This window comes from Crotalus tigris, unplaced genomic scaffold (genome assembly GCF_016545835.1).
Source record: "Crotalus tigris isolate CLP2741 ecotype Arizona unplaced genomic scaffold, ASM1654583v1 scf7180000024375.2447938, whole genome shotgun sequence".
Taxonomy (NCBI): domain Eukaryota; kingdom Metazoa; phylum Chordata; class Lepidosauria; order Squamata; family Viperidae; genus Crotalus; species Crotalus tigris.
This window is the reverse complement of record NW_024100545.1, coordinates 1,831,002-1,844,260: the sequence shown is the minus strand read 5'-3', so window position 1 is coordinate 1,844,260 and position 13,259 is coordinate 1,831,002. Positions and strand designations below refer to the sequence as shown.

The window sequence follows — 13,259 nt, the reverse complement described above, 5'->3', positions numbered from 1 at the left end:
CCCCCTCCTCTCCGACTTCCGTCTCGCTTTGAATCTAGTCCACGCCCAGTAGAACTTGAGCTCCCGCCACTAGCCTCCTCAAAAGGCGTTTAGCTTATAGGGATCATAGAGAGAGGCCGTGGTGAGAAAGAGTTAACTTCCGGTTTTAAAAAAACTACTTCCGTTGATGAAATACTATTAATATGTATTTACCGTATCAATAGACGTATTTATTTTATTTATTTTTTATCTGTTCTAGATGACGTGGAGGGAGCTTCCTTGCCTTTACAGTGTTTAAAATTAAGAATGCCCCCATTACTTTCCAGAACTTTCCTGCGCTTTTGAATGTATCTGCGCCGACACCTCCTTTGGGGTGACGTCATCACTCCGAGCCGGAAGCGATATGCCCCTCTAGTGTGCATCTATTTTGCTTATTTCGGGGCGGGGGGTTCGCCATTCGCCGCGATGATCCGCCTGCTGGCTCCGTTGTCCAGCCAGAGAGCTGCTTCACGGGTGAGAGAGATTGTGAAACCGGGCAGGAAGCTACCGGGGTGGCCGGGAAGGATTTATTGTGCAAGGAACGAGGTCCCCTAAGGGCCTATTAGATGACCCTTGAGAAAGCACAGTATGAAAGCTCCTTATCGTATTTTCTGTGCAGGGCGGAACTTGTGCAAACTTACCATAGGTTAATAGGTTAAATCATGATTGTGATCCCCCCCTTCATTAAATTATGTCCGATTCTCAGAGACTACCTGGACTAGTCCCAGCAGTTTTCTTGGCGGGATTTTTCGGAAGTGGGTTTGCCATTGCCTCCTTTCCAGGGCTAAAAGAAAGTGACTGGTCCAAGGTCACCCAGCTGGCTTTGTGCCTAAGGTGGTGTCCAGGTGTCTAGCCTGATGCCTTAATCACTATACCAAACTGATTCTATGTATGTGTTTTCCATGGCTATTTATGTTGTATGAGTACAGCCATGATGTTTACATCTTCTAAGGCAACGCTGGCTGTGGAATTCTGGGAGTTGAAGTCCACATGCCTTAAAATTGTCAAGTTTGGGAAACACTCTTCTAAGGTCATAAATATATTCCCTCTTGGCTATCCTGGGTGATCCCAAAGTTGATAGGAGTCTGTGCATAGAAAATCATTGCATACTCTCATATTGCATAAGAATTAATCCTTGGTCACAAAGTTTCTTTTCTTTTCCTTTTATTTATTTAGTAGCTGTTTATTTTATCTTTCTTATTAGCTTAAAATAATTTCTTCCCATGGTTCTTTTTATGAATAATCTTCATAACAGCCCTGTGAGACAATTAAATTGAGACAATGACTTATCTAAGATCACAACATAAATATAATATTTGAAGGGATTCATGCTTGTGACTTCCTGATAACCATCTATTTTCTACATCACACTAGTTCTCATTTAAGAATTGTCTGTTAATAAGAATAAACTCCCTTGATAAATAAGATCAGTCTGAATTCACAGAACACTTTAAATCAAAGCTTGTTTTGCTTTAGGGCTATGTATAATCCCAGTTAATTCTGTTTAATTCAGGTAATCTTGATTAAGATACTCATGTTTTAGCAAGTTGCATGAACATAACCTCTTTTTAAGGTAGCACTCTTTTGGAAGAGGTGCAACTTGGGATTGTGGGACTTGTCCAATGCATCTGAGCAGTGCTGCATTGAGAAGGCTTTGCAGGCTTTGTGGGAAAGTGATACCTTTTTCCATTGTACTGATGAAAAGGGTGTTCATTACTTATTAAGAACTGGTTTACCAAGTTAACCCTGGTTGCAGCAGCATTTGTGTGAAATGTTGAACCATAGTGAATCACACTGGCTGTGTTTGGACAGTGCTGAGTAATTTTGATTGGTAGTGTGTGGTTCAACAAATACATTAATTAGCAAGTGTGATTGACTTTTATATCCAATGAATTTTATAAAACTACATAGAAAAAATGTTGGCGATCATAATCAGAAAGCCTATTCCTTCTTCAGTGAGCTGCTCATATTCATCAGCACATGGGATTATGGAATGTGATAAGAAAGATGATGGCAAGGATAATGGAATGGATATAAAAAGACACTTCTTTTAATGTCTCTTCATCAACTCAGTACTGTGGGTAAAATAAGGATGCACAGAATTGGAGATTTATGCTGCATTTCATCTCAGATATTTTATTTGTCTTTGCAATGATTAAAAAGGTTGGGATATTCCAGGTATAAGTAGTAGTAATACAGACTAAGCAGTCTAATGACAGTCCATCCATAACATATTGATCCTATGAATCACAAGTCAGGGTTTTTTTCAGATGGTTTAACTTGGAACTATAGTTCCCCCATGGCCTGGCCTGCCAATATACCAATAGTTGGGCATTTTGTCAGTTATAGTCCAAAATATTTGGAGGCATTTTTCCTTTACTCAGTTGTTGAACAATTGAACAACAATTAACTACTGTTTGCTTTAAACTACAATTTCCAGTTTGCCATAACCAAAAGACAGCTGCTAAAGTAAAACTGAATTCTGGCTTATTCCTATTTAAGCAAACTGGGAGAAAGAGAATTAGCTATGAACCTGGTTATCTACCTATCATTTTTCCCTCTTGTGCTTTAATATGATTTATCATTTTGCTTGAGTACTATCTTTGGACTGAGATCATTTTTGTTTCATTTTCCATTCCAAGCTTATTTTTACATTCTCCAAAGAACAAAGTTTGGTTGGCAACGTAGATGGCTCAGCTGCTGTGGTGGATGAGTCTTCATTGCAAAGTAAGTATATTTCATTAGAGCATGGTTTACTTCTATGTATGTAAATTGATATTTATGAATCTTCCCCATTACCACAGGTTATTATAGCAGCAATTCTATGAACTAGCTTAGCCTGGGAGTTACTGGCTAGGGTAGACCATGGTAACTAACTGAATTCCATGGCAGAATGAAATTAGATTAGAAGCCAAGTTTCCTCAGCCTTAGGTCAATAGCATAATTGCTGTGCTATTGGTATGAGTTAATTGAATTATTATCAAATACTGGTGCTTGATTCAAGCTATGATGTGAGAAGGGAATAGGATTTGGGGTTTTTTTGTTTTCTTCCAGTATTATTTTGCAAAAATGTTTTAGAAATGCACAGTAACAAGAATCCTGAAGTAACCTTGTGAGAAATCCTATGGTCAGTTCTTCAGACAAAAAAAAAAAGATGCTTAACAAATATCAGAGGCTACTTTTTGTATATATAAAAAAAGATAACTCATCCTCTCCCAAATTGTTCTCTTCCAGTTGAGTCAATTACAATTTACATTATCCCCAACCATTTTTTTTTTTGTTTTAAGTGACTCAGATGTGTGATGTGATATCAATCAGTTTAGGAAATGAAAAATGTTATGGTTTAGAATTTCTCACAGAAAAAATTCATTGTTCATCCATATTTGGAGGTTTTTAGATGAAATGTTCTCTTTCCTTTTTCCAATTTCTTATGCCCATATTAGGGATGTGCAATGTGTTTGAAATAGGTTCTTCATAAAGCATATTATTAGCAAAACATTTGTCGATGAATGTGTTTATAAACAGAGACAATTTGAGAAGTCCCACAGGGTTGCTTTAAAGCAGTGGTTCTCAACCTTTCTAATGCCGCGACCCCATAATACAGTTCCCCATGTTGTGGTGACCCCCAACCACTTATACATCACCGGGTGCCAGGGGCGTGGCCAAAGAAAAGGGGGAAAAAATGGCAGACAGCCTTATTTGGCGACCCCCGTGAAATGGTCGTTCGACCCAAATGGGGTCCCGACCCACAGGTTGAGAACCACTGCTTTAAAGGCTCACATATGCATAATTGTGTAGGTACGCGCTGACATTTTAATTGCCGCTGCCCTTTTAAAGCTTTTGTGAAAAACACGTTTCAGATGCTTTGAAATGCCTTTGCTGCACAACCCATTACTACCAAAGACGAAAGGTAGTATATTCCATTTGGTAAGACAGGACAGCCTCTTTAGGAGAACAACTGCTTATGGTGGCAGCGGTTTGTTCTTGGAGCTTGCTGTTTAGCTTCCAGACTTTTCGTCTCCAGGCTAGGTAACATCATCGGTGGAATTTCGGACTGCTTCGGACAACTGCTTATACCAGTGTTTCCCAAACTTGACAATTTTAAGGCATGAGGACTTCAACTCCCAGAATTCCACAGCCAGCAATGCTGGCTGTGGAATTCTGGGAGTTGAAGTCCACATGCCTTAAAATTGTCAAGTTTGGGAAACACTGGCTTATACTACTCTTATTAGTCCTATATATTTGATGCGAGCCTGTATAAAAGGGAAATAAATGTTTCAGTTTAGTTATCTGTGAAGCATGTTGGTAATATTTTTCCAGTTTTACTCTGAATTCTTCTAATGTATTTTTGGGGAAAATATCCTGTTGCTGGCTTTTAAAAAGCCACCCACGATGAGGCAGCAGCATTTCCCCCAAGTAACAAAGAACACAAGTACAGTATTTATAAACTGGATAAGGAATACTTTGTTTCTTTCCTGTCATTAGGGATGTGTGTGTGAATAGATTGTTCAACATGTAATACAGATAGTCCTCGACTTACGGCAGATCGCCCAAAAGCTACTTGCAACCCAGTTCAGAAGTTATGACATTCACCGACTCCTCTCCGTGGTCATGTGACTGCATTCATGGCCATTTGTATTTCCCCGCGGTTATGGGATGGCAATTTGCGAATTCCCCCCCCCCCCCCGAAACTGGCATTTACTTTTGATTTCTGGAAGAAACTGCCCTGTAGTGAATAATGAATTTACTTAATTTGGGAAGTAAAGAGATCGTAAAATTGGGTCTGGTCACATGATAACACTCATTATGACCCTCATGACTTAACAACCATAATTGCTAGGCTCAACTGCAGTTTGTACCTTGAGGACTACCTGAATGAGTTAGGTATGATCTGTAACCGCTTTATCCCATTTAAAGGACCCTCTGCAATGATTGCCCTGTGTCTTTTTCTCTTTCTCTTTCTTAGAAACATCTCCTGAAGTAGTCTCCAGTGACCCAATTCTACGAAAGTGCAGCCTCCCTTTCCCCAAACACCTTAAGCCAGTCCAAACCTGGATCGAATCGTTGCAACATTACGATGCCAGGCATCTGGGCTTGGCAGACTTGCATCCAGATGTATTTGCAGTGATGCCTCGGTAAAGGCTGTTGTGTTATTCATTTCCACAAATTCCCATAAAGCTCATAACTGCAGAGATTGCTGAAACCGAGCAAGCTATCTCACTATCCCCCTCCTGAGAATAGGTAGGTGAGGGAGCAGGGAGTTACGGACAGAAGGGATGGGGCAAAGAACATAGTTAAATAATGATTACCAAGCAAGAGCTGTGGATATTTTAAAACATTAGGAATCCTCTCCAAGGGCAGCATCTGGCCCGCTTAGTGATGAATCTGTTCTCCTGGACCATACAATTCATATGAAGTTAGAGTTGTATGGGAGTGAAAATCTGGCATGTGTATATCTCAGCTGTTAGCGCTATGAGCAATTAGGAAATTCCAGGGCACCAATACTGTGCCTCTTTCTGTTGTTTGAGTGCACTTACCTTGTTTGCTTCTCATATATTTTGCTAGCTATTGCTTCTATCTGAAGCATGTTTCTGTATTTTTCCCTCTCAGCCTTGATATCCTACATGCAGTGGCCATCTGGCAGAAGAATTTCAAAAGAATTGTGAGTATTGGAATGTAGATTGCAACAAATGCCTTGGATGATCAAGTTGTACCTGAGGTTACCTATTCAGAGAGATGTCTGCAATAGGCTTGGAGGGGCACCTCTGCAAGAAAAGTGCTGCCATACCCAGACAGTCCTCCAGGATAAAGCTGGATATCTAAGTAGCCTTATATTTCTCTCGCTCCAAAGAAAGCACAAATGTGCCATGGCTCTCACCATTCTTAACCAATTACAGTTAAGAGCACTGAATATCAGTCCACAAGCACTGGAAAACTAGTTGACTTGTCCCTGTCAATAGCTATGGCTTGCTTTGCAGCCATAAAGATCACACGCCCGTTCATTTTCTGGGCACTAAGATGAGGATACAGGCAAGTGCCGCATGTGCCAGAGTGCAGATGAATGGGTGAAAAAGAAGCAGGAGCAGGGGTGACTTGATTTCCCATTTGGAACAAAACCTTAGAAAATGGAATCTTAGCCTTAGAAAATGGAATCCCAGAAAACGATTATTTCTTCCTCAAATCACAAATGGCCTTTGGTACTGAAAGTGGCGGGTCTTGTGGAATACAATTTAGAAACGCCAACATTTCTACCTTGTGAAATTCCATTATCGTTGGCTGGTTTTTGCAGGAGTTCTTGAGGGCTGTTATTCTGTAAAACTGCATATACCATAATTGTGCAGCACAAAATATTAAAAGGGACAACTACCATAATGATTGCGTGCTTAGGACGTCCTTTTTATAGCAACAGTGCTTAGACTTATATACTGCTCCATAGTCCTTTACAGCCCTCTCTAATCAGTTTACAGAGTCAGCATATTGGCCTCAACAGTCTGGGTCCTCATTTTATCGACCTCCGAATAATGGAAGGCTGAGTCCACCTCAAGCCAGTCAGGATTAAACTCCTGGCAGTGAACAGAGTCACCCTGCTCTGTGTAGATACAGAAATTGTGTGTCAGATTGATCATTCTGCCATAATTGTAAACATTTCTTAATACCTGGGAGTAAAAGAAAAAGGTTGAAGTTATCTGAAGAAACTGCTATGGGGAGTCCCTAGTTCAAATTTGGTTTAATCCATGTAAAATCATGAGAGAGTGAGTGAAATGAGAAGCAGGAACTTCATGAAACACTCTGGTGAACTTTCCGACACACCCTGGTCCAGCTTTAGTCTCAGATCTTACTTTTCATTTCCAGAGTTATGCCAAGACCAAGACACGTGCCGAGATGCATGGCGGTGGTAGGAAACCCTGGAGGCAGAAGGGCTCGGGTAGGGCCCGGCATGGCAGTATCCGATCACCTATATGGCATGGAGGTGTGTGAAAAGTTCTATCTCTGGCTCTCAGCTCTTCCCATTTCTTGTAGTAAAGTGGGTGGGCATGTGGCCATTACATCAGACCACAGCAGAGGAACACAAAACAGATCGTATCTAGTTTTGTAAGACATATTGTTTTGAGGTAAACATTGCTTCTTGCCTTGCCTTTTTTCATTTCTGCAAGTTTTCTTTTGATTTCACAGCTTTCCTGCAGACAGGAATGAGAATGTTTGTATCCTTTTGCTTTTGTAAATAGGCCCCTCAGGGAGTCTTTGTTTGGTTAAAAATGTTTTAAAGAACTAGAAATACATACGCCTGAAATACATAAGCCATGAAACCTGAACCTGTTTCGTGGTTTTTGATCAGAAGGATGAAATGATTTGTTTTCTCTGATTTTTCTCGGCACATTATAAAAGCTGCCATTAATTTTGTCTGTTTGTTAAAGTTCTGTCATTTTCTTTCCTCCAGAACTCAAGGCAGTCCAGATAGTCCTCACTTAACGAAGGCAATTGGGACTGGAATTCCTATGACTAAGTGATGTCCTAAAGCCTGATGTCACATGATTGCGCTGCTTAATGACAGAAATTCTAGCACTTCCAGTTGCCATCATTAAATGACTCCTTTGACATTGTTAAGTTGCCATTTGTGACTTTCTGCAAGCTCTTCCCGCTGACTTTGCATGTAGGAAGCCAGCAAAGGAGGCTGCAAACAGACCAAGGGATGGAGTGATGTGTGGTCGTTGTGAGCCAGGGGCCTGGATCACTTGACTACAGGGACACTGCAGTGGCCATAAATACGAGACCAGTCATAAGTACTACTTTCTCAGAACCTTCCAGTTCAAACTTGTGGTCATTAAATGAGAACCACCTTTGTACAGTGTGCATCCTGGAGGCAACATCACATGGCACTCTCATTTCTGATAGCAGCCTGGTGGAATACATGGCTAGAGAGTACATGACTGGCCACACGTACCCAGTCAGCTTCAGTGGCTGAGGGTGGCCTTGAGCCAGCGTTTCTCCAGTTTGAGCCCCGTTCTTGAACCCCAACATCACCCTGCCCCCTTGGTTTTACTGCTCACATCCAGCCCAGTTGTGTAAGAGTGGCGCTCTGGCAGGCAGCTCTTTGAGTTTCTCTGACTCTTCCTTGTTTTCCTTCTAGGTGGTAGGGCTTTTGGCCCCCGTGGCCCCACCAGCTATTACTATATGCTTCCCATGAAACAGCGGGTCCTCGGCCTCAAGGTGGCGCTGACAGCCAAGCAGATGCAGGTACGAGAGCCGTATTGCAGTGCGAAGGCCTGTTCTGTCCTGGTCTGCTTATGGGTTGATTCCTAGCTAGTTTTCCAATGGATGCTCCCTTTAGTAGGGAGTACTAGTAGGGAGTTTGAATGCTCCCTTTACCAGCTCTCTGCACAGTTCAGAACTGTTTTGGACCTCTCATGAGTCCACTGCAATTAATTAAAATGGGCATTTGTGTATGCCTGAGAAACACTCCCATCTGCCTTAAGGGATCTACATGTTAAAGTTAAAAGGCAACTTTTAAAGCAGCTGCTATGTCAGGCGGGCAGAGGAGGAAGAGAACTGATGGGCTCTGTTAACAAATGGTAGAGAATATACTTGGTTTCAAGCATTTTTGCTGAATTATTTTCTAAGCGTTCTACATTTAAATTGATGCAAGGTCTCAAAGGTTTCGGATATTTCAAATATTCTGCATGCTTTTGCACAGAAATCTTGAGTTAAGAAGGAGAGCAAGGGGTTTTGGAGAAGGAGCGTGTAGCTAAGCCTCAGGAGTGTGTTGCCATATTTTGGCTGAACTGATTGATTGACTTGGGGAAATATGGAAGCTTTTAATGGGCAGGAGTGTTAAAGCCTGAATCTGAAGCCTTTTTCTTTCATTCCCAAATGGTTCCAGAAACAGGGCTTCTGGTGGAATAGTTTACCTGTCTCCGGATGATATAGAGGTCCTTATTTTCTCCCCCCCCCCAACCTGCAGGGTGATCTCCACATTGTGGACTCTCTAGAGATGCCAACGTTTGATCCTCAGTATTTGGCGGACTTGGCTCGCTACAGGCATTGGGGAAGATCAGCGTTGTTTGTGGATGTGTGAGTTGATTTTGGTTGGGAAGTAACAAGGATGGCACGCGCATGCATGCACACACACACACAACCCTATGGAAAATAGCTTGTTTTGTCTAGGACTACTGGTCTCTTCAGTCATAGAATTTTTTTTCTGTAAATCTGTTTTCAAGCTTTATCTCAGGGGAACCACAGGTTAGCTAGTGGGAATCTGAGTGAGAAGATTATTGTTGCCTTGCAAGCTTTCAAATGGGAGTTTGTCTACTGGTATTCATCTTCCCGTGAATTGACAATCAGAGGGGCAATTTAATACATTGAGCTATAAGGATGACAGTGGTTGTAATCCACTCCTTGGATTACAACCACTCCTTTAGCAGCCGTTCAAAGTGACCATCGCATTGAATGAGAGTGATTCACACTTGGTCCTCAAAATTGCACCCGTCGCAGTGTCCCCACGGTCTCATGGTGCAAATTTGGGACCTTGGTAGCCACTTATGACAGTTGCAGCCCCCTGTGGCCATGTGATCCCTATTTCTGACCTTCCCTGCTGGCTTCCTACAAGCGAAGTCAATGGGAAAGCTAGCAAGAGGTTGCAACTCGCTCCTGCAAGTCATTCCTATTCCTGCTGCCTTTTTGCCCTCCCACCTGCATTCTGGTACATGTGGAATTTGCCCACTCACACTACATAATGCCCACCTGCAGCAATCCTCCATGCTTATAGTGCCACCTTGTGGTGCCCACCCATGCTCTGCAGTGCCCACTTGTCCTTGGCTCTCACCCACCAACTTCTGGGATTGCTTCCCTAAGGGACGCAGTCATGCGACATCATGCTTTACAACTGTATTACTTAATGATGGCCCCAGTGGCCATCGTAACCCAAAGACTACAGTATTTGTAAGGCCCAATAAGCCTATTCCTGAAAATGTCTTTAAAATTATATTAGAAAGTGTTATAATACATTGGGCTTTTCTGGCAGATGAATGTATTTCTTTCACAATAAAAAGTTTGTAGATTGGTGCATTCATGTTATATTAAGCACAACATTCTCATGACTGTTACTAAATCATTTCTTGTTTGCAGCAGAGCAGGGACTAAATCTGATTTGGGATACCTACTTTCTAAGTACATCAAATATGATATTTTAAGATCATGACATCAATCTGCCCCATATGGCTTTTGCTTCAGTCATGTACCTTATGATTTAATCCAGGTTTTGAAATACCCCCCATTATAAATGCCCCAGAGTTGCATTGTAAAAGTTTCTGATTTTACAAAGACTCCTTTAGAGTGCCAGAAATCCTGCATCTTTTGACTGTGGAGGTGTCTTCTTGCCCCTGCGGTATAATTAATGAAATGGCCTGGTGTTTCTTTTTCTACCTTGAAACAAATATTGCCCCTTTCCCTAATAAGAGTATTTGCATGCCAACCTTGTTCTGAAGTTCCAGAATTGGGGCATCCTTGGAGGCAATAAATGGAACGTCAGGAAGCAGGGCGTATGATGGGAGGAGAGAAGGAGAATCCCTGGGAACCTTTCTCTAAAGCAGTGGTTCTCAACCTGTGGGTCGGGACCCCATTTGGGGTCGAACGACCATTTCACGGGGGTCACCAAACCATGCTGTCTGCCATTTTTTCCCTTTTCCCTAGCTGTCTTACTCCCTCTTATTGGTGGCCACACCCACTTGGGGGGTCACCACAACATGGGGAACTGTATTATGGGGTCACGGCATTAGAAAGGTTGAGAACCACTGCTCTAAAGGTTGGCTGCCATTGCTAGTCCCTCTTCTAGAACCCTGATACCTTGCTGAGGCTTTTAAATCAATCTTAAGGAAGACTGGATTCTTTTGCTAAGGAAATGTGCCATTCATTTTTGACCCACTACTGAGAGATGGGAGAGACCTGAGGCAGGAGTCAGAGTTGATTCTACCCAACAAATGGCTAGATGTTAGCATTCAGGCGATCCGAGATCTGAGCTTGTATAACATACCTGATTCTACCTTCTTGGCTTTCAGAGGTGAAATACCTGAAAACATCCAGTCTGCAGCAAGCGGCCTTAAAACTTTTACAGTTGTGCCGGCAATAGGTGAGTTGGGGGCTGGATGGGTAGGATTCTTCAAAAGATGAGTCCTCGTCCTTATGTTTTGTTGAGGTCCTCACTGAGGCCAGCTCCCTCCCTCCCTCCCTCATTTAGAAACCACTCATCTCCCTCATAAAACAATTCTGGGTGATATACAAGATATAAAGTATAAAAGCTTTATATAACTATTTTTTATAAAAACAGTTAAAAACTATTCTGTAACTGGCATCTTCCAGTGCCAACAATGTTTCCAAACATTTCTGGTCCACAAACCCTTGGGGGACTCTGGGGCTGAGGACTGCTTCTTTCCTGTTTTTCATCTGTGGAGTCAAATAACTGTTTTCACCTCTAGGTCTTAATGTCCACAGCATGCTGAAGCATGAAACCCTGGTGCTCACCTTGGAAACCATCTCCTTCTTGGAAAAGAAACTCTTGTGGCATGACTCACGATACAGTCCACTCTATCCCTTCCGGTTGCCCTACAGTGATTTCCCCTAACCCATTTATCAAAGAAAGACTGACCATTTTGTGTGTGCGTGTGTATGTCTTTTAATATGTCCATTAAAACTAAACTTTCTGCCTGAGTCATCGTCTGTCCTTGAATATAGACAGCCTTGAAATAAAACTTTCAATTTAAAAATGATGCAATATCACAATGGGAATTAATTTAGGTGAAGAAAAGTGGAAACACTATATAATGTATTTCAGAGAAATGGTACAAATTGTTGTGTTTTTTAAAAAAAAATAAAAAAAAATCTGGAATCTTGTTTTCAGAAACAACCAGTGGCTACCTTGCAAAGCTCCTGAGTAGAAATTGGAAGAGTAAACTTAGGTTTTGACAGAATTAAGATTTTACAGTTTTTGACTGTAAGGAAAATAAAATGTTAGTTGTACTGAAGTGAAAAATAGACTTTGAGGGTAGCTGCTAGGAATGCTCACTGTTATGTTCTTCTGTGGAAAACAGTTCCCCCCTCCCCCACTGTAACTTAAGGTCTTCAATGTGGAAATCCATGATAATGTAGCATTGCAGTAACTGCCCTACTTAGAAAGAATTTCTTAGCCCACATAAGGATTTCTCTTGTTTTATTTCTTTTGTTTCCCTAGTTTGTCAGCTGGAAACAGAAAAAAAAAATCACTTGGAGGTGTAAAGAAAAAAAAAAGTCTTATGATACTTCCCTAAGTAAGTCCCAGGTATATTTGTAGGGAAGTGATTAAATGCAAACTATTTGTCAATGGCAGATAAGCAAAAAAAGTGATGGTACAACTATGGAATAAAGTGGCCTAATACAATGGCTGGATTTGTAACTTAGAAAGAGATGCAGAGAGACTGATCTTGCCCAGTTCAGTATTCCTGCTTCTGTCTTAACATAATGATGATGTTGTTGTTCATTAGATATGTTCTTATTTTTGCTCTGCAAGACATTAATAACAAAACTACTTATCTGGCTCACTAAACTGGGGAACCAATAAATATTTGAATTTGTAAAGATGTAATACTAAAAACGTCCCAGCATTGACATTTATTGCAAGTTTATATTGTTGAAATGTGTGCACACTTAAATAGAACATATACTTAGAACTAAATGTGCAAAATGCTTTGTACTTGAAATGCCACTTTGTTTCAGGTTCAAAACAGCTCATCCTGATCTTATTGGCAGCCTTCTGGTGTGGTTGGAGGTACAAACCCAGTGGTGCTGAGTTTGCGAAACCTCATGGCCTATTGACCGCAAAAGTGGGGAGGGAGGGAGATCTCCAATACTTTCGAATTTCAAAATTAAATACTTTGGGGGGAGGGGGAAGGGGCTGGGAATATTTTTGGAATATTTGGAACACCCCTAGTTATGTTTGAAGCAATCTGGTTTGAATTCAAAATAAGTCTGTTCAAATTCAGAATGACACTGCTAATGAAAGGAGTTTGCAGTAGGTTTCCTTTTTTATCTTAGTTTTGAAACGGAGATGGATGCAGTTATGCAAGCCTCAGTTGCCCATTTCAATGGAATTCCTTGGTAATTTTGTGAAATTGTTACAGTAATTTAGCTTAAAATCTCAAAGATAACATCAGCATGTAAGAGAAATATAGTGAAAGAGCAACCCTTAATCTATAGTAAAAACTTATTTGTGCTTA

At 41.2% G+C, this 13,259-nt stretch overlaps 1 protein-coding gene across 1 annotated transcript; it reads left to right on the top strand.

Annotated features, from left to right (window-relative positions):
• Window positions 1-333: 333 nt before the first annotated feature.
• MRPL4 (mitochondrial ribosomal protein L4) lies at window positions 334-11,718 on the top strand. The gene is made up of 9 exons (XM_039328319.1): window positions 334-492; window positions 2,661-2,745; window positions 4,985-5,153; window positions 5,629-5,680; window positions 6,871-6,988; window positions 8,147-8,253; window positions 8,978-9,087; window positions 11,070-11,140; window positions 11,487-11,718. Exons 1-9 carry the CDS (start codon window positions 445-447, stop codon window positions 11,630-11,632), a joined length of 906 nt encoding a protein of 301 aa, XP_039184253.1. The 5' UTR covers window positions 334-444; the 3' UTR covers window positions 11,633-11,718.
• The last annotated feature ends 1,541 nt before the right edge of the window (window positions 11,719-13,259 follow it).